The sequence below is a fragment of the Pipra filicauda genome, unplaced genomic scaffold, assembly GCF_003945595.2.
Source record: "Pipra filicauda isolate LSUMZ 115617 unplaced genomic scaffold, ASM394559v2 scaffold22_size4397567_pilon, whole genome shotgun sequence".
In the NCBI taxonomy this organism is placed as follows: Eukaryota; Metazoa; Chordata; class Aves; order Passeriformes; family Pipridae; genus Pipra; species Pipra filicauda.
Window position 1 is genome coordinate 2750139 of NW_024104343.1, and position 23777 is coordinate 2773915.

General features: G+C 39.0%; 2 protein-coding genes across 8 annotated transcripts in view; one reads left to right on the top strand and one right to left on the bottom strand.

Annotated features, from left to right (window-relative positions):
- LOC113997593 (electron transfer flavoprotein-ubiquinone oxidoreductase, mitochondrial) overlaps positions 1–23777 on the bottom strand; it is a 68541-nt gene that overhangs the window by 5723 nt on the left and 39041 nt on the right. For 4 of the 6 annotated variants that reach the window (XM_039381545.1, XM_039381547.1, XM_027739582.2 and 1 more), the window contains 13 exons: positions 22849–22920; positions 22397–22626; positions 20768–21178; positions 20084–20302; positions 17991–18134; positions 12041–12187; positions 11390–11619; positions 10478–10559; positions 10105–10223; positions 9717–9794; positions 7194–7340; positions 5626–5766; positions 3872–4015 (listed from right to left, as the gene is read on the bottom strand). In XM_039381545.1, the coding sequence (XP_039237479.1) occupies positions 3872–4015; positions 5626–5766; positions 7194–7340; positions 9717–9794; positions 10105–10223; positions 10478–10559; positions 11390–11619; positions 12041–12187; positions 17991–18134; positions 20084–20302; positions 20768–21178; positions 22397–22626; positions 22849–22920 (2164 nt within the window). Of the gene's footprint in view, positions 1–3871; positions 4016–5625; positions 5767–7193; positions 7341–9716; positions 9795–10104; positions 10224–10477; positions 10560–11389; positions 11620–12040; positions 12188–14166; positions 14269–17990; positions 18135–20083; positions 20303–20767; positions 21179–22396; positions 22627–22848; positions 22921–23777 lie in introns of those variants that run through there. The other 2 variants (XM_027739583.2, XM_027739584.2) reach the window with 2 other exon arrangements.
- Positions 14218–16921, top strand: CUNH4orf46 (chromosome unknown C4orf46 homolog). Of its 2 annotated transcripts, XM_039381548.1 has the most exons (3): positions 14218–14649; positions 14748–14875; positions 16836–16921. In XM_039381548.1, exons 1-3 carry the CDS (start codon positions 14488–14490, stop codon positions 16864–16866), a joined length of 321 nt encoding a protein of 106 aa, XP_039237482.1. In that variant the 5' UTR covers positions 14218–14487; the 3' UTR covers positions 16867–16921. The 2 variants fall into 2 exon arrangements, with proteins under 2 accessions (XP_039237482.1, XP_027595387.2); XM_027739586.2 differs by lacking the exon at positions 16836–16921 and having other exon boundaries at positions 14225–14649; positions 14748–15983.

Below are 23777 nucleotides of genomic sequence, written 5' to 3' on the forward strand. Positions count from 1 at the left end.
AAAACATTGTACTACACAGCATTTCATTGCTGTGACTGTGTTTTGCACAGTTTGTTTAATCACAGACTTAGTGCTCTGGTTCATAGGAAAGGTAATTTAGGCTGAAAATACAATTACAAATTACAACTTTTCTGGGAGCTGAATTTTTAAGTTCAGCTACATAATAGTATTTCAAAGGGATTAAGTATGTAGGATGTCCTCTCTTTTCACAGAAAACAGCCACTCTGTTATATCTATTAGGATAAAATAATGCAGCACTGACATAAGCATAGAAAGATTTCTTGACTGACTCTTTGAACTGCATAAAAAGATGATGATCAAGTACTTTTCTTTTGCAACTACTGTTTCACTTAATATGCACAGTGACCAACATACCGTTAAAGAATAAATGAGATTGAAGATCTGTCATATAACGCAAAAGCTAGTATATATTGCAACTTTGTTAGGAATTCTCATTATTAGTACTATGGCACTTGGTGCCTGTTTCCAGTTGAAGAAATACATTGTGCCAGTATGGCACAAGCCCTCCCTGCCCCTGAGATACAGACACCAAACAAGGCTGGTTTGGAGGAAGGCAGGGAGACACATGCTCCCTACAGTCAGTCCTTCCAGCAGACAGGAAACCTCACGTTCTTCCTCCCCTGAGCTCAGCTCAGGGCTTAAAATCTGTTAAGTGAGTCTAATATTTGACATTTGAATGGGTTATCAAAATGAAGGTTTTTTTCCCCCCTGATATTCATAACATACACTGCTCAACCAACAGCAACACTTTCTGGTTTTTTTCACAAAACTCTTAAACCTTTCCAAAGTTTTTGATAAAATGGAGACAAAACAGAGGGTGCAATTTTAATAAACGTAAGAAATAGCAGCTATGTAGGTGTAGACTACTAAACTCTGTTCCCTCCTTCCACATATCCCAAAACACATCCAAGAGCGTGCACTAGCGTGCTCTCGCTCGCTCTCTGTTAAAGACTGAAGAACATGGTCATAAGGTTATCTATAACAGACAAAAAAAGGCTGAGATTGATGGCAATTCTAAACACCTATTTGATGCAATACTGTTACCAAATTCAAAAAACTGGAGCTACAGGATGACTTACATAAGAAAATATTCCTGGACTACAGTGATGCAAATGAGTCAGACTGCTACAGTTATTAATTGAGACAACACATGCAAAAGAAGAGCTAATCTTGAAACTCTTCGTAAATGAATCATCAATAAAGCTTCTTTTTACTGAAGGCATGTATTAAGTCTTTTAAAAACATGACTGCATGATTAACTAGACAAATCTATCTACAGAAAATAAAGAAAAAACCCAAAACACAACAAAACAAAACATGTTTTTATATTAGGAAAAACACAAAGTAAGGGTGTTGGTTTAAGTCTAGCAAAGAAGTCCAAAGATTAGGCAGAGATGCACAAGAACTGTAATCCTATTGACTGTGTAACTTAGCACAAACAATGTCTGTAAGTGACTTAAAAAATACTATGTTCTTCTAGCCATATGTTTTGAGCAGTATAAGGATGCAACTGAAGTCGCAATCTGGCTACTTCACCAAAGCCAGAAATTCAATGATTATCTATGATACAGAAACCACTGCACAGGGTGGAAAAAGAAGCTCCTCTTGCATAAAAGTGTATATTAAAACATGTTGGTATTTTGTATTGTATATGTGTTAATAATGGAGGGACAATGGTTTCTGAAATAAACCAGTAACACAGCTGTGTTGCAACGTGGTATGACATATTTCTACTAGAGAGTGCACAAAATCAACCCTCAGATTTACTAAATGTGTATCACATGTAATTAAGAAGTTGCTTCATGAACCCACATGATCACTAGTAGGTATGCACACTGGGGTCAAAGCCTAACTCCACATGACTGTGACAAGAGTTACACTGCTGCTGAAATTCCACTTGTATCGCAAAAACTACATGAAATTATATTTATACTAAGAAAAAAAGGTTCAAAAAGGAAAGACAAAGTAGAGAGCAGAGTGAAATGTACCCACACACAAGGTGCAGATCATGAACACTCAGTTTTAAGCTCCAGGTTGAAAGAAGCATCTAGAAGATGGATCTGGGAGCACATGACACAGAGCCATGTCCTGTGTTCCAAGATTCCCACATGAAAAGCTAATAGGTTGAAATTTAAAACTGTTAAATATAAACTAGATTATTTTTTTCTGCAAGCTGTTCCAGCCATTTCAACTGACCTTAAGTCTTGATGAATACCTATTCAAAATTGTACCTTTTAGACTCCTTAACGGAACACAATGAACAAAGTATTCCACCTCTCAAGAAAGCAGAAATTCAAAATTGTCCATGAAAGATACTCAAGGTATCTGTACTTGAGGAGTTAAAGATTCACCTCACTAACTACATTACAATTTCAGCACCATCAGTGACTTAAGGGTCAAGCACTGCAAAGAAGTTCCCTCTGCTGTGCTAAGTAATAGGGAAGACATGCCTCCCCAAACCCACAAGAAGAAGAGATGAGTGGTGCTACCCTGTCTTCCCCAAGGTTTCAGGCACAACAGAAGATTGGCTGTACTGTCTTTGCTGCTGAACACACTTGACTGCAATATAAATTCCACTTCACTGACTGCTCATGGCTTGGACTAGCAGACTCTTTGCTGGGTAAAAAATTTTCTGGATGGCCAGGCCCAAAGAGTGGTGGTGAATGGAGTTAAATCCAGCTGGCAGCTGGTCACTAGTGGGGTTCCCCAGGGCTCAGTTCTGGGGCCAGCCCTGTTTAATACATTTATCAATGACCTGGACGAGGGGATTGAGTGCTCCCCCAGTCAGTCCTCAGATGACACCAAACTGAGTGGGAGCGTTGATCTGTTGGAGGGCAGGAGGGCTCTGCAGAGGGATTGGGACAGGCTGGATTGATAGACTGAGGCCAACTGTATTGAGAACCAACGAGGCCAAGTGCTGGATCCTGTCCTTGGTTTAAAATAACCCCATGCAGTACCTCAGGCTTGGGGCAGAGTGGCTGGAAAACTGCCCAGCAGAAAAGGACCTGAGGGTGCTGGATGACAATGGCTGACCATGAGCCAGCAGTGTGACCAGGTGGCCAAGAAGTTCAATGTCATCCTGGCCCTTATCAGAAATAGTGTGGCCAGCAGGACCAGGGAAGTTATTCTTCTCCTGTACCTGACACTGGTGAGGCCGCACCTCAAGTACTGTGTCCAGTTCTGGGCCCCTCACTACAAGAAAGACATTGAGGTGCTGGAGTGTGTCCAGAGAAGGGCAACAAAGCTGGTGAAGGGTCTGGAGAGTAAGTCCTCTGAGGAGCAGCTGAGGAAGCTGGAATTGTTTAGCCTGGAAAAATGGAGGCTCAGTGGGGACCTTATTGCTCTCTACAGCTACCTGAAAGGAGGTTGTAGCCAGGTGGGGGTTGTGCTCTTCTCCCAGGTAACAAGTGACAGGATGAGATGAAATGATCTCAAGTTGTGCCAGGGCAGGTCTTGGGAAAACTTCTTCACAGGCAAGGTTGTCAAGCACTGGCACAGGCTGTCCAGGGAAGCAGTTGAGTTAACATCCCTGGTCGCACATAAAAGGTGTGTAAATGTGGCACTTGGAGACTTGGCAGTACTGGGTTAATGGTTGGACTTGATTATGTAAATAGTCTTTTCCAACCTAAATGATTTTATGATTCTGTTTCACTTATAAAGTAAATGACTATGTCAGATGATTTTCAGTATGACAGAGCCCAAGTCTAGCAAATCTCAGCAGCCAGTACCCAACAAGATAACAAGGCTTTTCTGTCCAGAAAAACTTTTGGCACAGCATGGAAACCAAATCTACAGCACTAAATACATGGCTACAGAGAACTCAAAGTTAAAAACCTCATGAAAATATTACCTGGAAACCACCTTCATTTAGTGCTCTGGCACCATAGGCAATCCTTGTTCCGCCCTCCAAAGTAGGCTGTACACTAGGATGGTGCTTCCACCTCTGAAATTCCCTAAATGGATTCAAATAGGGATTTTGATAATCTAAACCAACCTTAAAAGAAAAAGGAAAAAGTGCAACATTAATGAAAAAGAAATATAAAACTTAAAGAAGAACAATCGCATATTACCACGTCAAGTCTTTATTTTATATTAAACCAATCTCAGAATCTTCCTATTTAAAGAAAATGCTGCCAGAAATACATTCTATTAACAATACAGCAGAAGCAGATCTGAAAATTTGCTGCTCTCAGCTCCATCTAGAAATAAAAAACTTAATTGCATTGTAGCCACCTTTCACCTGTCTTTGAAATAAAACAAATTAAATTAAGCATGGTTTAGTAGGTGGGATAAGCAAGAAAACTTGTTTTAAAGTTGTGTTTCATACCTCTGCTCTAAAAAAGATGGAAGGAGAGGTAAACAATTATTTTTTGATCATTATGTCCTTGTGCTCATTTATTTTAAACAGTTCTTCGCACTGTTTAGTAGTCAATTATAATTTCCAATTAGGTAAGCCATTGTAATAAAGCATAGAGGAGCAATGATGAAAGCAGAAAATTGGAGAAAAAGGACTTTGCCAACTGGCTGGATGCCCAGAATTCTTATCCTATGCATTTGAGAATTTGCCCAGATATACTCTGCATTTCCCATTTTTAATATACTCTTAAAAGGACTTCTGTTGTCGAATTTTTCTCTTTTGAGGTTCCAGTGAGCTTTACTTGAGACAAATAACAAAATATATAATGATACATTTAATGATATATATATCACGATTCAGCAACAAACAGGACTTTTTTTCAATATTTTTTACAAAATGGTTAGACAAAAATACTGTTTTCACCCCACACACACTCTGGAATCCTTCTGAAAGGATTTTAAGGTCTCTCTTAAGAGAGACCAAAGTGTCAGCTCAGTCTCATGCTGCTAAAAGTCCATTTTGAGTACTCGACTCTTAAAATGTCTGCGTGTGAAGCACATGCACAAGATAAATAGTGAATGTTTCTTTTAGGACTGCAGGTGATATTTCCAACCATTGCTCGTTGCATCAGTTGGCCTGCCAGAATGACACCAGCCTGTCTCTAGTGATCTCAGTACTTCTGAGAAAGAGGCAATAAGAAGGAAGAAGCTGCCTGCCCAATTCAGAAAGACAGTTTAACTGCAGAAAGCAAGGCCAACGGGGATAAGAATAATATGAACAAAGTGAAGAGCTCAGAAATGGAAGTGATGCTGCTTGTGGAGCTGCAGAGTGCTTCTACTTTATATACTTCTCTCATAAAGTGGAGTTGCACCTGAGGCTGACACATGAATTGGGAAATGGAATTGTATGAAGTGCATGTGATTTAGAGATTGTCTAACTTCCAAAAATTTTGTGAGCACAACTTTGATTAGTCATTTGGTTTTGGCTTTACAAAAATTTACTTGGTTTGCAAAAAAAAATTATTCATAAGTTTTCTAGTTGGTCTTAATAAAAGACACTAAAGACAAATTAATATGACAAATAAACCTTCCCTAATATGAGTATAAGTGCATTTAAGATTAAGAAAATACTAAATTTGCTCTGTTGCTATTCTTGTGTTTTCATTTTTACATTAAAACAGAGAAAAGAAACTTCATAAAAATGAAGATCAAACAACAAGCAAGCATGAAAAACCTAACTTCACTTACCACAAATCCAAGAGCAACTAAAGGTTCACCCTCATTTAAGTGATAAAGAAAGGATCCTCCATATGTATGTCTGTCTAAAGGCCAGCCTACAGTATGTTCTACTCTTCCTGGTTTCCATTTCTTTTCATCAATAGTCCATAACTGAAATGAAGATGACCAAAAAATTACTTTAGATTGCAAAGTAATGGCCTTTCAATAAATAATAAAAGACAAACACACGATTACATGTAGAATAAAATTATTTACTGCTATGACCAATAATATAAATAAATGCATACAGCAAAATATCAAGTAATAAATATACCTTTTTAGATTACCATTTAAGATTTTCCCAATACCTCTCTTGCTTGAATTGTTGCATATTAGAAAATGTGACATACTCCAGTACTACACCCAAAATTTTCATTCAACCACAAGATGCCTTTTACCACTGACTTTGACAGATCCTTCTGCTACAGAAAGCAATGCTTACATTGACTTTCTTTTCTTTAAAAATGTTGTATTTTTGTATGATTGTATGAATTATCTTGCAAGTTTTTCAAGGTCGTGCTTAACAATATGCCTGAGTTGATCTAAATATTTTCTGTCAAACAAATTGTCCTCTCTCTGCTCTCTCCTACACATCTCCAGTGCTCCACTGACCCATGGTGAACTCACAGAAGCATTTTCATGTTTCCATTCGTGAGTCAATTTTCTGCTCATTTCACAAAATGTCTCTTCACCATGGAGTTCTGTGCCAGGCAGAGTCTAATGGCAGAAGGGCAGCTGAGCACTGTAAGATCAGCTCAAGCATGGAGGATGCACCTACATTAATGCTGCAGTTTAGATTAAGGAGCACATTTTGGAGTGGGACTTCTGTTTCCTCCCACTTACTGCACTTTTGTTCACATTGCAGAGCAACCATGGAAGGCGTGAACTGGATTCCTTTCACATGGAACTAAATTGTATGACAGGGTCCCAAAAGCCCACCTAGAGTATTCCAGTGAAGAAAGGGTACTCAGTCCATGGGACAAGATCACAGCTAGTCCAAAGTAAAAATAAACCTGAGATGTGCATAGTACAGATGTCAGCTCATCAACTATTTCACTTTACAGATCCATTCCTATTGGACTGCCCCATTTGCTAAAGCAGACAGTCTCATATGGAAGCAAGAGAACTCCACAGGAAAACCCTGCTTTAAGAACAACTTCAGTATTAAAAACTGTAACTAAGATTATGTCATACATTTACAGAGTGGTTATTCTCTACAGAAGCATAAACTAATGATTTAAAAAACATTTTGTAGCTGTAAGCACATACTTAAAGTAATAAAAAATATGTTATAGTCAAACTCTGAACATATTCTGCAATAATACAGCTGTTTTTCATGAGTGATATTTCCAGTGTATAGAATATTTTCAAAAGGAAACCTCATCCCTATCCTAATTTAATAAGCCCAAGAAAAGGATTTTTTTTGAAAGAAAAATTTTTAATTCTTATGTCTTACACAAATTAGCTTGAAAGCAAACAGAAGCTACCTTAAATCTTCACAGTATTTTCCTTATTTGTTAAAATTATGCAAGTGATACCTCTTTCAGTCCAATGCCATAGCTCTGGGGTTGACATTTTTCCCTTAGATTGTATTTTTTGTACATCTGTTTGGCTAGATGTCCATGACAACCTTCAGCAAAGACTGTGACTTTAGCATGGAGTTCCAAGCCTCTTTCAAAGGTAGCCTGCAAAAAGTACAGCATTTCATCAGCAGTTACATCAGTGCCACATCAAATTCAGAGCAAGAAAATGGAGAGCAATGAAGTGATTTTACACTACTTCATGGCATAGCTCTGAATCTACAAACCATTGCAAATCATGGCTCTAGTCCAGCTGTTTTTTCCACGATGCACTCCTGGCAAGTCATGCAAGGGGACTGCAGTAAAGCAGCACTGCAGTGAACAGCCATTAGTCACTGAAAAAGAGAATCTTTTCCAGATTGGAGGATACTTATATTACATCTGCTCATTCATAGGGTGCAAAGGAACCCTGACGGAACAAACAAACTGTTCCCATAACTTCACACTTTAATTTTTGCTCATAAAGTCACATTACAATAAAACACTGTGTGTGTCCCCACACATATGATAGAGACTAGACAGAACTTCCACATCTGAAAAATCTGCATCGCCCATTATATTTGCAATGTAAGGAGACAAGACTGTAAATATACCTAATCTCTTTATACAAATTTTTTATGAAGAAAAAAGCTTGATTTCAGTCAGAAAGTTTAATGTTAAAAAATACAGTGGAAAGAGTTTTGGACGAAGGTATCCAGCAGTACCCCACAGAACCGTCTAAACCATCTCAAGGTAAGACAGCATAGGTCCAGGAGAAGCTTACTGCTTGGTTTTGAGTTGTCTCTCACTTGCTTGTAACTTACTGGTTGGAAACCTCTGAAGAAGATTGGCAAATAAAAATCTTCCCTCTAGTTGGGAATTACCTTTAAACAACAGTCACAAGACTTTGCCATATTTTTTGTATTCTTTGAACCTGAACATGAATTAATCTTACAAAATACTATATACTGTTCATTTTAAAGCAGATTTACATAAAATAAATCAACTACAAATGTCGACATTGTAAATATCAGAAACTAATGAATTTGAAATGTTTCAGTAATGTGACAGAGTTGTATTTCACAATTAATGTCCTTCTCCAGTATCTACATAAGAATCAATGTGCAACTTTTTACAATCAATGTTTTCCCACTGTAATTTTTGTTTGGTTGGTGCTGACTGCAAGGTGGAACTCTATTCATTAACCACAGTCTATTTGATTAGGCTCTCTATAAACTCACTGAAGATACTCTTGCCTTGAAGGTTACAAAACTCCATCTATTTACCTGAACCTTTATGCACTGAAGCTAGTATCAGCTGACCTAACTGACAGTGAAAACACTTGAATACTCAAAAAGCTGCAGTAGTGGCACACTAATTATTCTATTAAAGAAGTTAATAGCCACATTCTTCCAGAAAAAACTATGTTTTGAGAACGTTAAAAAAATATAACTAAAATCGTTCCTTCCCATTTTAAAACAAACCCAAACTCCCAAAAAATCTTTATTCCCGCAGTGAGCTGTACGCTTTACTTGCGCCCCCTACTGGAAAAAATGTGCACTGGAAAATAAGAGCATGTCTGTTCCCTACAGCAGATGGACAATATTACACTGGAAAAATAACTTACTTTTCCCTGTCACCACTTCCTCTTCCCTTGGCTATATTCTCTCAAAACAAGAATGAGTCTTTTCTTCTCATGCCCTGAATTAAATGGGAAAAATAGCCCACACTTTATGTGAATGTGAATAACTCTTTGAAATTCATGTAACTAGACAGAAACCTTGTAAAAGAAGGTAAATCTTAAGAAAAAACTTGTACTCCTAATTTCTGCAGTCAAATAACTTTATGTGAAAGTTGTTCTGAGTTATTCTGATGCGACAAATTCTCCCTACATATTACACAGGGAAGCAACACACTTTGGGCACATCCTGGATTCCACTAAAAAAAAATTAAAAACAAAATCAGTCCAAATCTGATACTTAGGGCAGGGAGTCACCTTCTGGATGCAGAAACATGAACTAGCAAAAAGGTATAAAGGTTCAATGTGCACCTTCCCCTAACTAGGCAGACAGACTGTCAACAAATGCGACTGCAGTTGTAAATATCAAAGAAACCAAGTCAGCCAGAAGCACACTCTCTTACACATTGCTAGTTACCAGCTGGACTACAGCTTTCTATTTCACCTTTGCACCTTTTTTCTAGGAGTTCCTGGAGTTCTTTCCTTTTGTTTCCTGATTTCACATATGCCAAAACACCCTTACAATATTTCCTTCGAGTCACCCTTTCTGCAAAAGCTTCTTCTACTAATTTCAGAAGAATTTTACAACATTCCGAAACCAGAACTTTCACAAGTAATCAGTCCAGTTAAATACAGAGAAAGAAGACAGGTACTGAGTTTTACACTTTTTCTTATACTGCAGCAAGACTACTGATGGCAGTACAAGCAGATATATCACAATTTCCATAAATAAACCCCTAGGTATGGGGAAGATAGATACTCACTTTAGGTGCTCCATCCTTCTGAATGCCTACGTCATTAGTTGCTATCCCTTTCACGCTACCATCTTCATGGAAAAGAACCTTTGGAAATATTTAAAACAAAAACCATTTTAATGATCTGCCATTTTAATCCATTCATTAAAAGTTCTAATGCAGAACTTCTAAGCACTCTGACTTTAATGGTCAAACATGAAGATTATGTATTTATTCACATAGTGTACGACCCACTTGCACTTTGCTGGATCTGAACCAGGGAATCTAGACACTGAAACATGGTTTTCATAATATATATCTGTTAAAAAGAAATGTTCTGCATGTACAAATGATTGTGACTGCTCTGAAGGGGGTTTCAAAGCCACTTTTCATATACGCACACTGATGTCATGAGTACCTCAGCTGCTGCATAGCCTGGATATATCTCAACACCCAAAGCTTCTGCTTGTTCACCTAGCCAACTCACAAAGTGGCCCAGACGTACTATGTAATTTCCATGATTAACCATCGGAAGTCCTAGGCAAAAAAAGACACACACACATAAAACATAGGACACCAGGCAAAATAACTGATGCTGTATACATCAGACATCACATCTTCTACAGCTACTATCTTCCAAGTAATGTCATGTGTTATCACAGCCATCATCTACATAGACTGTAACCCTGAAAGCTATTACATTCTACATACACTTTCTGTACTATTGATTCATGGAAAAGTTGAAAAAGACACGAAGAAAGCTGACTCTCTACTCCCTTGCTAAACTTTACCTGGAAGAATTGGCACCGGAATTCTAGATGTCTCTGTTAAAATTCCAAACTTGTCTTCAGTTACAGGAGTTTTAAGTGGAGCCTACAAAAAAATGAAATAGAAAAAGAAGAGAGTTATGTTTTTCTAGCCAATTCAACAAAAACAACAACAAACAAAATCAAACAATTGAACTGGTAGACAAGTACAGGTTAAGTACAGCACTTCTATAGGAAGGTACCACAAGAGAGAAGACAAAGTACTTAATGAGGCAGTCATCAGGAAAGAATCAACACTCAATATTCTAGACCTCTCTAAAGAACACGGCTCAACCTGCTTATTTACCACAGTAAGACAAAACAACTAGTTGATGTCTAACTTCTTGCAGCTCCCAGGTGATAGCAGGCAGTTGGCTGCAACTCAGATGGCTGTTCTGGTAGAGACGGCAGCTTATTTTCTGCTATCCTCCCTCCTAAAATCATCTTAGGCCTTCATTACACCACAGTGTCTGCACAGAAGTCAGTGTACTGTGTCCCATTTCCATGAAGAACTATTGTACAGAAGCAACAAGTCTGTCACCGGTAAGAACCGAATATCTTCCTTCCTGCTTGTGCACAGGAGCTGGATTCTGCTCAAAGGCAGAAAGTGCAGGTCACCCTAGGATGCACAAGACATATTGTATATATGCAGTAAGACTACTAGAGAAAAGAGCAAAAGCCACAGCATATCTGTATAGACATAAAACTTCTAGCATTGTCAAACTAGAGGAAACAGACTAAAATGAAGGCAGCAGTTTTTTGTTTTGTTAGATCAATGTATTTTATAATGGTACTAATTACTAATTGTACCAGGTACTAAGTCATAACAGAATGAGTCAGGTATGGAGTTCATTACAAGCTAGAAATTAATTTCAGTGTTTATGTGCTCATACATACCCCTCGCTCCTTCCAGTCTGGAAAGAGTTCTTCTAAGGACCTTGGCTCAAGACAGGCACCAGACAATGTATGGGCACCAATCTGAGAAGCCTTTTCCACTAGACAAACACGTATTTCTTTGCTATGCTCAGCAGCCAACTGTTTGAGTCGAATAGCTGCAGAAAGGCCTGCAGGGCCTCCTCCAACAATGACAACATCAGCTTCCTCTGCAAATCTTTCCATGTTTACCCCTTCAATAGAAAAAAAATGATAATAACATAAACCAATCTCCAATTACTTCCAACTTCTCTCTCACTAAACCTAAACTCTCATGGTAAGAACAACGGAAAAAAACCTAGCAGATACATACTGAACAGAATTAAATCTTCTGATAATCACTAAACCAAAAGCTGCTTGTATATTTTATGAAAACAAACATAAAGTTTAATCTGATCCTGTTTTATAGCACTAAGGACACCAATTTTGAGATAGCAACCAAAAATTTCATTTGAAATATCAGTGCTGTATTTAAGAGTACAGAATTTCCATAAAAAGAAAAAAACAGCAACACATTTCAGTGCCTTTAAAACTGAGCAATAATAATAATAATAATAATAATAATAATAATAATAATAATGATGAAGCTTTTAAAGAACGCAATTTTTCACTTACCTTCCCATCGTTTGTCTTTGTCCCGAGGATGAATTGTGTAGTGCGTAGTTATGCGAGGCACAGAGGCAGTAGATGCACATCTTGAGACACGTGGTGATGGAAGGCAGTCTTTCTTTATCAGCTTAAGAGCACGAAAGCACTGATGTGCTGCAAAACCAAGGAACAAATTTGTCAAATCATTTTTTCCAAATTTTTAAAATTTTCAAGGACGCAAGTGGCACAACAAATATGACAGCTTCCCCTTCCCAAAGATTACCAGGTGATACGAAGATGAGGAACCATAAACATGGATTTTTTAATTTTCATTTTTAAATTAGGAGTATGCTGTATAATTTTATATCAGGGAAAAAATAATGAAAGAGCTTCCCCTTTAAGCATTCTTCACATAGTATCACTCAATACACTGGCCAGTCATACACAGCTGATGTAGGACAACATGTGTGTACAAAGGTGAAACACATTTTATTTTCCTATTTAATTTTGAACTTCAAAAGATTTCTTTCAGACTTCATCAAAAGTGACCAAACAACTGTAGAGACAGGACGTGAAAGTTAGCTCTTCTGACATCTCAACACATGCTGAGACACACAGTCTGGGCTACTAGTACAAGACAGTTCATCTAAAGTAAATGTCATGCTCTACAATAAAAGCACAGACTTAAACCCAAGTATGCTTTAGCCAAAATTAGGAACAGCAGATACAAGTAATCTTTACCTTTGCTGCAGAAACATTAATTGTTGCAAGAACAAATTAGAATTTCTTTGTAAGAAAACAGACCAAATTAAAGCTTCAAATTATCAAAAGAAGACTCTGTTAAGAGGATTATTACATGTTGTAATTTTCCTCTTTCACGAAAAAAAATATATCTGTGTGATCTGTAGTTAAAAAAACCTAGTACGGTTAGTATGAAACCTAGTTATAGTTAAAAGGTCTGTGCACTAATGCACCTTGACAGATCATTTTCCTTCCTTTAAGAATCCTCTTTCTCTATTTTCAGAGGTGAAGAAGAATACACATTTAAAGTAGAGTATTTCTGCAAAACTACACAAGTAAAATGTACGTTCTATGACGTAAATATTTTATTGAGAATGGTGGTTGGCAAGGCCAACATAAACATCCCATGTTATAACTGCCCAGTGACAGTCAGCATACAGGTCTCTATATGCAAAGTAGGAGGTATTATCCATGTTGGTTTCTTAACAGCGATTCTGTAACCAACATAACATAAAAGCTATCTATTCTTATTTATCCTTTACCTGCAACCAAGCAGGATCTGAGAACAAGTATTTTATAAGCATGATAACAAATACACCTATACATATACATTAAAACGTGAAACTTAACTTTTGAGATATTTTTATTTGAGCAGAACTGATGCTACTAAGAATCACATAGTATATTAAAAAAAAATCACTTATTCCACACATATGCAAAAGAAGTGAAACCCGGCTCAGAACATGTCTGATAATTACAAAGATAGGTTCAAACGCTGGACGGTCAGATTCTTCCCCCGTGAGAGACCTGAGCCTGCGCCACAGCGCTACTAGGAGCTCCCGGCCTTGGAACGTGATGGGAAATGCCTGCACGAGCCAAGCGATCCCCAAGGAAAAACTCCGCTCTTCCACAGCTCTTTCACAGCACCTGTCTGGATGCCGTTTCCACAACTCTTTCCTCAGTAAGGGCATGCGTTCCATTGCTTTACTTTACCCTTTAAAACAGGTTAACACCCAGTACCGCTCAAAAAAAATTCCGCAGATCGCTTCACGCACCGCGCTGCAGGTAAATAAAGCACGCCACTACCGCACAGCCCAGGCGCGGGCAGCGCTCACGCACATCCCTGTCCTCTCCTCCCGCCCCGGGAGTGCCTGCGGAAGAACAGAGGCCCCAGGCAGAGCGAGCCCCTGGGACCCCGCGCCCGCCGGCCCCGCTCCAGCCCCGCGTCTGCCTGGACACCCGGGCGAGACCCAGCCGCGACCTTTGCCCTCCTCGGCGCCGCGCCAGCCACCGGCCCCACCCGCCCCGCCGGGCGGTCACCCCAGCCCAGCCCCAGCCCCAGCCCCGCCCCGGCCCCCGGGCGTCCGGGCGTCCGGGCGTCCAGCCGTCCCCGGCGCGGCCCGGCGCGTTACCTCGGCCGGCGGACGGGCAGCGATAGAGCGGCATCGCAGCGAACCCGGGGCTCCCTCCGCCTCCCGCGACCGCCCTGCGCGCACCCCGTGCCGGCCTCCGCCCTGCTGCGCCTGCGCGCCCGGCCGCGGCCCCGCCCCCTCCTGCCGCAGGACTACGGCTCCCAGGGCTCCTAGGGCGCCGCTCAGGGAGCCGGGCGGGCCGACCCGCTCCCGGGGCATTGGCGCGGGAGGCGCTCGCAGGGAGTGGGAGTGCAGGGGGCGGTGCTCGGGCGGGAGGCGCGGCCGGCGGGGGGCTGGCGGTGCAGGAGCGGCGAGCGGGACATGGCCGAGGCGGCGCTGCCTTCACCCGCGGCGGTGCCCGAAGGAGCACCCGGCGCCGAGTCCCAGATGGTCCGCGGTGGGAGCGCGGGGTCGGGGCCGCCGGAGCTGCCCGGCGGCGACACGCGGGAGCTTCTGGAGGAGGTGGAGATGCAGATCGGCGACGTGAGTGGCGGCGCGGGTCCCCTGGGGAGGGCGCCGGGGGTCCCGGTGGGGCTGTTGCCGGGCGCCGGCGACCCCGAACCTCTCTGCCCTTCCTCCAGGCCGCCTTCTCGCTGGCGAAAATCCTGGAGGCGACTTCGGCCGTGTCGGCCCAGGTGGAGGGGCTGGCCACCAAGTGCTCGGAGAACGCCCGGTTCCTAAGGACGTGGCGGGACCTGCTGCGGGAGGGGTACGAGTCCCTGAAGCCCAGCGGGTGAGGCTGAGGCTGACCCAGCCCCGCCGGGTCACGCCGAGCCGCCCGCTCGTGTCCGACTGCAGCGGGGTTCCTTTCAAACCGCCTTCTTTAGGGAATTCACGCCGAGTTTTGTTTGCCCTCAGCAGCTCCCCGTGAGCCCGGATATTTTTTAGAAATACTTGACGATTCGCGTGGATGTTTTATGTAAAAAAATCTTTGTTTCGAGAATAAGTTTTGACTTCTAGACTCCTCGGTGCAGCTCAAGCGATTTCATACTCTCCCGCCTTTTTTTTTTTTTTTTTCCTTATGCTAACGTGGTAGATAGAAAGTTAGTATGTGTGGTACATTCAGAACTCATTATTTGTGGGGAAGTGATGTCCTGTGAGGAAGTATTGTCAGCCCTCCTTTTTAGAGCTGTCACCAGCAGAAACCTTGCCAACTTCAGAGAGACTTGAACTCACTTCATTTTTTCTATGCACACTTTTTCTTCATGTTGAGTAATGGATAATATGGCAAGTTTTGGCTTATTTGTGAGCTTTAGAAAAATCCTATATCCCAGACCTTACTATTTTTAGCAGTATTGCAATGTATGTCTATAAAACTGCAGATTTTTTGCAAGAAGTTTTATTATTGCAAACTATTTTACATTATCTTTTGTTGTAATAAAGTGCCTTATGATGGACCATATATCTCTGCGTGGTAAAAGTTTGACAGCATTGTTTACTGACAGGATGGATTACTTTGAACTGTAAGGAAAAGCTTCCATCAGTTAGAAAAGAATCTGCGACAGGAAGCACCTCAGAGCTTTTTCAGTATTTGGTCCTATTTTTTTATCTTTGCCTTAAGCAGTTTCTAGTTTGTTAGTCTAGACCTTACTGTTATCAGAACCTTTTGGTCTGAAAGAACACTAATCTGTAACTGAAACTCCTGTGCCACACAGAGCACTGTGAAAAAAAGTAATGCTGAAATACAAGGGCAGGCTGCAGGATAACATGACTCTACCATGATTTATTAGTTGGCTTTATTTTTACTGGTAGGAGTCTTAGAAAGACCAACTGTAGTTTACTTATCAAAACAATAAAGATGTTACAAAAATTCTGAAGTATTGACTAGTCTTCTGTTACTGATAGAAACAAAGGTGACATTGACTATAACTATAATCAAGTTAAGTGAAAAACAACTAGTGGTAAGGACAGGGATCCTTGCATGTCTCATCAAAGGCAGTTACAGTCCTTGAGAGGGCTTGACCCCTCAGAGCGTGAAAGGTTTATTGAATCGAGTTATAATTGCTCTCATTAAAGGCAATCCACGTGGCAGGATTTCACTTAGCAGTTTCTAACCCCAGAACCCAAAATGTTGCTAAACAGCTTGGAAAAGAAGTCATTTTGTTCAGCAGATAATATTTTATTTCAATAAAACATACAGTAGTGGAAACAAGATGTTTAACAATCTTCAATTTCAAAATAATCCAAAGTTCTGTAAGCAGTTGAAGTGTGAGTCACACTTTTTCAAAATTCTACTTCTTATACTGTTAAGAAGTTAAGTGCAAACATTGGAAATATCTTTTAACTTAATTTTAAATAGTTTCAAATCATCAATGCAAAAAAAGCATTTCTTTTACCTTTGTGGGCTTCTAGGCCATCAGACTGAGTACGATACTGAAAGAAGAAGGGAAGTTGTAATAATTCATAATGGAAAAGATTCTCTTCAGTAAGAATAGGTGAAGGAACTGCCTCTAGGGGACTGTTTCAGATGGGATAAGTTTTTTTTGGTTTTTTTTTTTTTTTACCCTTGTAATTCTGGGAAAAAATAATGCTCCAAAAACTGCTGAATGGCTGTGGTCTTGAAATTTTAACTATAATACATTCAGTCAGATGCACAAGTTGATTAAATGTAGATGTCATGACACCTGTTAAGACTAATAGTTTTCTATTTGGTTGTCTTCCATGTACAGAGAGAGATATCTTAAGACAGGAATTTGTTGAAGTCTGCAAGCTGTGCTGAGCTACTTATGGTAGCCCATTAAGAAAAGTGAGGAAAAGAGCAGCATCAAGATGCTGGGATACTCAGTCCAGTCTTTCCAGGAACAGATACTCTTCTGAAGGTAGAAACTTCCACCAGCTGTAGCTGGGGGACACTCACTTGAGAAAAACCCCTCAATTTTAGTATTTTCTTTGCCTGGTTCTGCCTGAATTAGAATCATAAAGATCATCTAGTCCCAGCCGCTCCCTGCCCTGGGCAGGGACACCTCCCACTAGACCAGATTACTCAAGGTCTTGTCCAACCTGGAAACTATATTAGAACTATCATTACAACTTCATAATTGTCTTTACATGAGTGAAATAGCTGGTAAAATTATAGAAGGAATACAATTTTCACTTGTTTGGCTCTGACCAATTAGGAAATTGAAATATTTCTCATAAACCTATTGCTCCCTAAAGCTTTTTGAGAGTTGATGCAGCCTAAATAGAGCCAGCCAGAATTCTGTGGTGAAAACACATTTCTTAATGAGGAAATAGGTTAACTCTTAAAAAAATTCAGCTGTTGAAATGGGGAATTAAAAAAAAAATAAAATAGAATAACTTTTCCCCACACACACTTCCCTAGAAACAGATAATTTTGAAACAATCTGTTTTCAGAATGAGATGTTTTAAATGAAAAATAATTTTTTTCCACACTTCTGGCTTCTGGAAGAAAAAATTCCCGAACAACTGATTTCTCATTCTGATCTAGGATGAATTGTCAAAATGTCAGGTACTGCTGTGAGATGGTAAAATTATTGTTGCGTCAGTTCTACCTATACCCAGACATATTGCTCCCTCTTCTTGCCGCAGTGGTTCACGCGAGCCCAAGTGTCACACCTCCCTCGTTTTTCCTCATTGCTGTAAAGGAGTAAGCCCACGGATATGAAGCTAACAGTACCAATGTCACCGTGAGGATTCAGAATGTGTTTACGTGTATGAATTTAGTCTTGTTGACTGTGTAGTCACTGAAGCATCAGAAGAGTCTGTACAAAGCACAGGCTTCGTAACCTTTGGCGTGATTTCATGCATTGGCCACATCTCTACCCAAATGAATGATGGACCATATATTTTCTGGCTGCCTTTACCTCTTTTGGATCTTCTTTGTCTGTAATTGTACCAAACCTGATGAATCATTTCTTTGAAAGGTCGTGTAGTCAAAGTGTAGAGAAGAGGATTCAAAGCACTATTTATTGGCAGTATAAAAATCACCACCCAAGAAGTTATGGTACCTTAGGGAGGGAAAAAGAAAGGCAGCTGTAATATGCATTCCAGAGTTTGTACCCATTAATTAACACAAGCACTTAATGCCTCTGCAGCACAGCTTCCTGGTGAGAGGGGTGGTCATGCTCCCGGGCTGAGCTCTTTTCACAACAGGTACTTTTCTTCTCACTGCCCTCTTACCTCCCTCTGTTTCCAGGACTCCCTGCAAAACCTGACATTTTTTTATTCTCACAGTATTTCTATTTATCCCTCTTACTTTTCTGTGCAATAGCTCCCTATTTACCCTGGCAGACTTATTGTTCTGGCTGAGCCCATTTTCTTGCCCCAAAACTTTTTGTCTCTACTTTGTTCTCTATCTCTTCCTGTGATCTCTGTTCCCCATCCTCTTCACATGATTAGTGGCATGCAGTCTTAACGAGGTCCCCGATGTCCTATCCTCCTGCAAAACAGAATCGTCCAGTCCCTGTATTCCATCGGAGAATGGAATAAACCATCGGAGAAACCATTCCATGGTTTTCTCTTCTGCACCAGGACTACCTGTTTCCTTCCCCTGGAAAGGGCATTGTGTACATCCTCCTTATTTTCTTCTTTTTTTGTTGGCAAGAATTTCTGTGTTCACACCATCTGCCTAAGTCAGTCTGCATTTTTACAACATCCTCTTCTCATCCTTACTGTTTGGGAGATAAGTTACCCAAGGAGCAGGCAGAGAAGGGACAGGATTAAAGTGCTAAAAATTGTTAGTGGGTGCTCTCCATTGCATTGTTTGATTTATAAAACTATTATAGAACTGTTCCAAGAAGCACAAAAAAAAATAATTCCCTCCGTGACACCCCTCTCCATCCCCGTCTCCAGTTTTACAACTTTGTTGCAATATCAATACATTCCTGTCCATGCCTACCACATTGGCTACACTTTTGGAAAACAGCAGATGCTTAGTTCTAAAGCTGTCACAGTGTATCCCCAAAGTAAAACAAATGCTATCAAACAGAGTTTGAAACTTCTGTAAACTCAGACAGCTAGCTGTGATGTCTTTAATTTTATGAACTGCAGAACATTAATTTACTGAACCCAGGATCACCCCGCTATTCATTAAGATTTCTTCAAGATTTCTTGACTCAGAATACTTCTGCTTCTACTTTTCACAATATTTTCTTTCAAATATCTTAGGTGGTTTGATTATTTCACAAAGAAGCATTCTAGAAGATTAAAATAACTGAATATTTGACATAATCAGCATAAATTCAAGATAATTGAAACAGAAGTCAAAACTTTGAATAGGCAACTCCCAACCCTCTTGGTCTGCTATTGCTGATTGCTCACATGTTCATGCTTACGTGTTCTAACAGGGTTTACAAACCCCCCACAAAGAGGCTGTTTTTCTGGCATGTACTGGTATTGCAAAGAGAAGGAAAAAATAAGATGCAATTTTTAATCTTTTAGGTTATGCTATTTTTACGTGGGAATATATTCACAGCATGAAGAAGGTAGACAGAGCTTTATAGAACTCAATGTTCTGAGCTATAATTACCAGTTTGTAAAATACAGTTATTTCAAAGTAAGAGTTACATAGTTAAATCAAGGTAGGAAACATTATAATGTCCTGGGCCATATTTAGGCAACAGAACCAGCAAAAGTCATAAGATGAGAAAAGTCGATACAACTCAGCCTTGGTTTTCAAATACATTTTGTACATTTTATAGATATTATATGGAGACAGACTTGAATGATTTGAATTTTGAAGTTTTTTATCTGACTCATAGGTGGCTAATCTTCGATGATTATAGTAATATAGTTCAATTAAATAGTAAAACTATATAGTCCATTAGATTCTGTGTATATATACATTAAAAACATGAAGTTATATAGTACTATAGTTCATTTTATTAAATTCTTCTGAAGTAGACGCAACACTTCACACAGGCACAGTTGAAACAGCCTCACAAAAGAAAGGACATACCTGGTATTTCTACTTGAAGTAAAGAAAGGAGTTTCAAAATAAAAATAGGTATCCAACATAGTGCATCAGTAAATACAATGAAGAAAAAACGTTTAGCAAGGATCATCTCTTTTTTAATATGATTCCGAATTTCAGTAGCCATAATAGCTGTTTGGTGAACACTGTAGAACATACTCCCATAGGAAAACACAATGATGATAAAAGCTGCCAAGTTTACACCTGTTTAAAAGTTAAAATTTGTTATAATTTAACAGCATAATGGCAATTCTACATCACCTATTTGCAATCTAGGTAATAAAGAAAAATATTTTATCTAAACTCTAGTCCCACAGAATTAAGTGGCCAGAAAATTTGAGTCCTCACCTCAAGATTGAATTTTTGCCTCCACTCAGGTATTTATTTCTGATCCAAACTACAGAGTTCTCCTCTGATCTTACTATTGCTCTACTTCCCTAAAAAAATCTATTAATTCAGGAACTTCATGGTCTATAATTTCTTTCTATTTTTTCGGCCCTTCATGCATTTTAAGATACATAATTACCCATCTAATAGAGTAGAATAGTCTTTAAGTGTTTGCTGAAGCCTCTAAATCCAAGGAGGTGTGAACATCACAGCTATCTTTTTTGTTTGAAAACTAGGTTAATTAGCAACTCTAATCATATATAAAGAAGAAATGCAACTTACCTAAGAAAATGACAACAGAGTAAATCTGACTTCCTGAACTTTCTGATTGTTCTGAGTGAAGAGGAAAACAGACACCATTGGTGCCATAGTAGTTCCTGAAAAATTCCTTATTACTCAGTGGGATGAAAGCAACAGCAAACCCAATTATCCAGATAAGAACCAAAATGGAAATTGTCCTGCATTTTCTGGGCTTCAAACACCTAAAAGGATAAACTATGCAGATGTATTTTTCCAAAGTCAGATATGTCAACAGTAAGACTGACACCTCTGTAGACAGAATAGCCAGCGATCCAACCAATTGACAGTGAATACTGTCCATCCACAACTGAGCGTGCTTGTTGTATTCTCCACGATATTTAAGATCAAAAGCTCCAATCACAAATAAATATATTCCCATCAGACAGTCAGCACCTGTGGGCACAGTGCTTAACATCATTATTTACACATCTGAATTTCCCATTATCTCTGTATATTGGAAAAGAGACATACACACATATATATACGAGTACTTATTTACAAATCAGCTAATAGATATAAAAATCCACATTACAGTTGGAATGCTATTATGAATTAAAATGAAGGTAGTATAATTAATTTTAATGATTTTATAATTTTATTTATTTATTTATTTATTTTTAGTTTTCATTTGGACTGACAGTCTATGTTTCATACTTGTTTCCAACCTGTTTTTTTAAAGCTCAGGTAAAATTGGTTTGCAAGTAGAAAAAGATATGGCTTCATTTATAGAAATATTCTTGCAACCCTTTTTTATTAGGTCTTATTTCTTTAGATATTAACATTTGGCTTAAGATTAATAAGTCATCTCTGCTGGATTCAAAGGTTAGTTTTGTCCATCTTATGCTAATTCAAAACTCTTGTGTGTAGTCTTCTAATAAGGGAAGATGACCTGTCAACACAGAACTGAAGGCTTCTCAGATATTTTGCCTAAAAATTTTTCATAGTATTCAGATTGTTCCTATGGAAACAACAAAGTTTCAAAATCACTGACATTTAGAAATGTTGTAATCATTTGTTGACACTTGACAACTACCTTTCAAAATGCATCTAATTGCATTTGTGAAATACTTATAGACTCTCCTGTATTGAGACAGGGTACTCAAGATTGTAGTAACTGTACTACCAGATAGTTCATCCATAAACTTGTCTTGCCTTTAGAAGTAAAATAAAAAACCCCAATTCCTAATATTGGGGATATGAGAGAGATTAATTTTCCCTATTTGCATAAATAACCTTTTGCTCATGCAAAAAATAGAATATCTTAATATTTACATGCAGAAATTGTTACTTAGAAATGCATAGTGAAATATAGATTTATGGACCTTTGAAAACATTGAAATTCTATTTCTTTATGCTGAAGAAAGTGGGAATTTGAGAAAATACCCGCAGCATGAAAACCAAACATGAAAGCTTTGGAATATATCAGCCACCAAAGGCAACATTTAATGAGAAGTTCTGGTATATATGGTACAGTATTTTGTATTGTCATTTGCAACAGCATGAAAGTACAGTTAATCCAGTGCTCGAAATATGTCACTATATTATAGTAAGTACTATCACACATACTACGAGCAGACTAAAAAGATATTCTTTTATGAATGGTGTACTCACAGCAAAGAGACATTATTGAGATGGCGTGCAGCTTATTCTCTGATCTGATGTAAGGTCTCATGCAGATAACAAAAATATTTCCAAAGCAGGTGATGGCAGATACAACCCAGACAAACACTCTCTGTATGATGCTAGCTAAAAGGTTCTCGAGGGAGGAAATCCCATCAGTGTTGGGCTTACAGCTGCGCACATGAGGGGCATATCCACAGTATTGGAATTTCTTAAAATATCTGGTTGTGAGAAACAGATAAGAGATGGTTCTAGTTTGGTTATCAGAAAACCCTGCAGTAACTACTCAGAAAACATATTCTGAAAGAAGAAAAATTAATCAAAATCTGTCAAAATTTGACAACTGTTCATATGCTGCTTTTCATATGCCTGCTTTCAATTATCCAGTATTCTTTAATTGTAAAATTCAGACCTAGGAAAGTAAATTAGAATAATCTACTTACATGTGGGAAAGGTTTCTCAGGGGTCTGAACATTCTTCTCTGGATGTTTGCAATTTCAATGCCCTCCAAACTGCTGTAAAAAATATATTCTCAGTAAAAGGCCATAGAAAATCAGTAGTAAAAGAACAAACCTTATGAGCATTTAATTGTGATTACATGATGAGTATAGGAAACTAGAGGTGAACTTTAATTTCACCTAATCTGTAACCCCTTTGAAACTTGACCAGAAAGTCCGCACAAAATCTCAAGAGGAATAAAATAAATTGCAGTTAATTCTAATAAACTCGCTGCTCTTCCAGAATCGTGAAGAAAACTCTTGGTGCTCTCAGCCATGAGAATCTCTGAATCTCTGATTAACATGTTGCCCTTCCAAAGTGCTATTCTACTGATGTTCTTTCATCATCTCTGGGGAAATAATAACTTCTTCTAGTAATAATATTTTAGATGTTTCTTCTGTCTTTTATCCCAGGGAGTGCTTTACTAGACAAACAAACCACTGCAGGAACTCAGTCTTCATTATGTTGAGAACAGCAGGAACCTGGGACACAGACTACAGCATGTAAGGGAAAAAGCTGGCTTTCTTGTGACACAGAGATGGGATTCCTCATTTTAATTTTTTTATGTATATTGAAAGCAGCAATATTGTTTCCCCTGTAGTGTTAGATCAGTAAAGTTTATCTGTGTAAGTTATTCTTTTAGAACTTCAGTTTCTGTATTTTTGCAGTGCATCCTCTTCACTGTGTTAGATGGTGCAACTGCTCTGTTGGTGCACCTATAAAAACTTCCCCTAAACTCTTCAGAAAGATTTATATAAGTCCCAACTTTCTCTGACATGGAAGCTGAATCATACTTAACCATTGTTCTTCTAATGGTGTTAGCAGTAGATTCTGTAAAAATGGAAATGTGTCCCCAAACTTGTAGATATGTGAA

Coding starts and splice junctions, on each gene's coding strand:
- CUNH4orf46 (XM_039381548.1), top strand. CDS start 14,488: ATGGCCGAGGCGGCGCTGCCTTCACCCGCGGCGGTGCCCGAAGGAGCA. Junction 14,650..14,747: donor TGGAGATGCAGATCGGCGAC/GTGAGTGGCGGC, acceptor CCCTTCCTCCAG/GCCGCCTTCTCGCTGGCGAA. Junction 14,876..16,835: donor CGGGACCTGCTGCGGGAGGG/GTACGAGTCCCT, acceptor TTCCATGTACAG/AGAGAGATATCTTAAGACAG.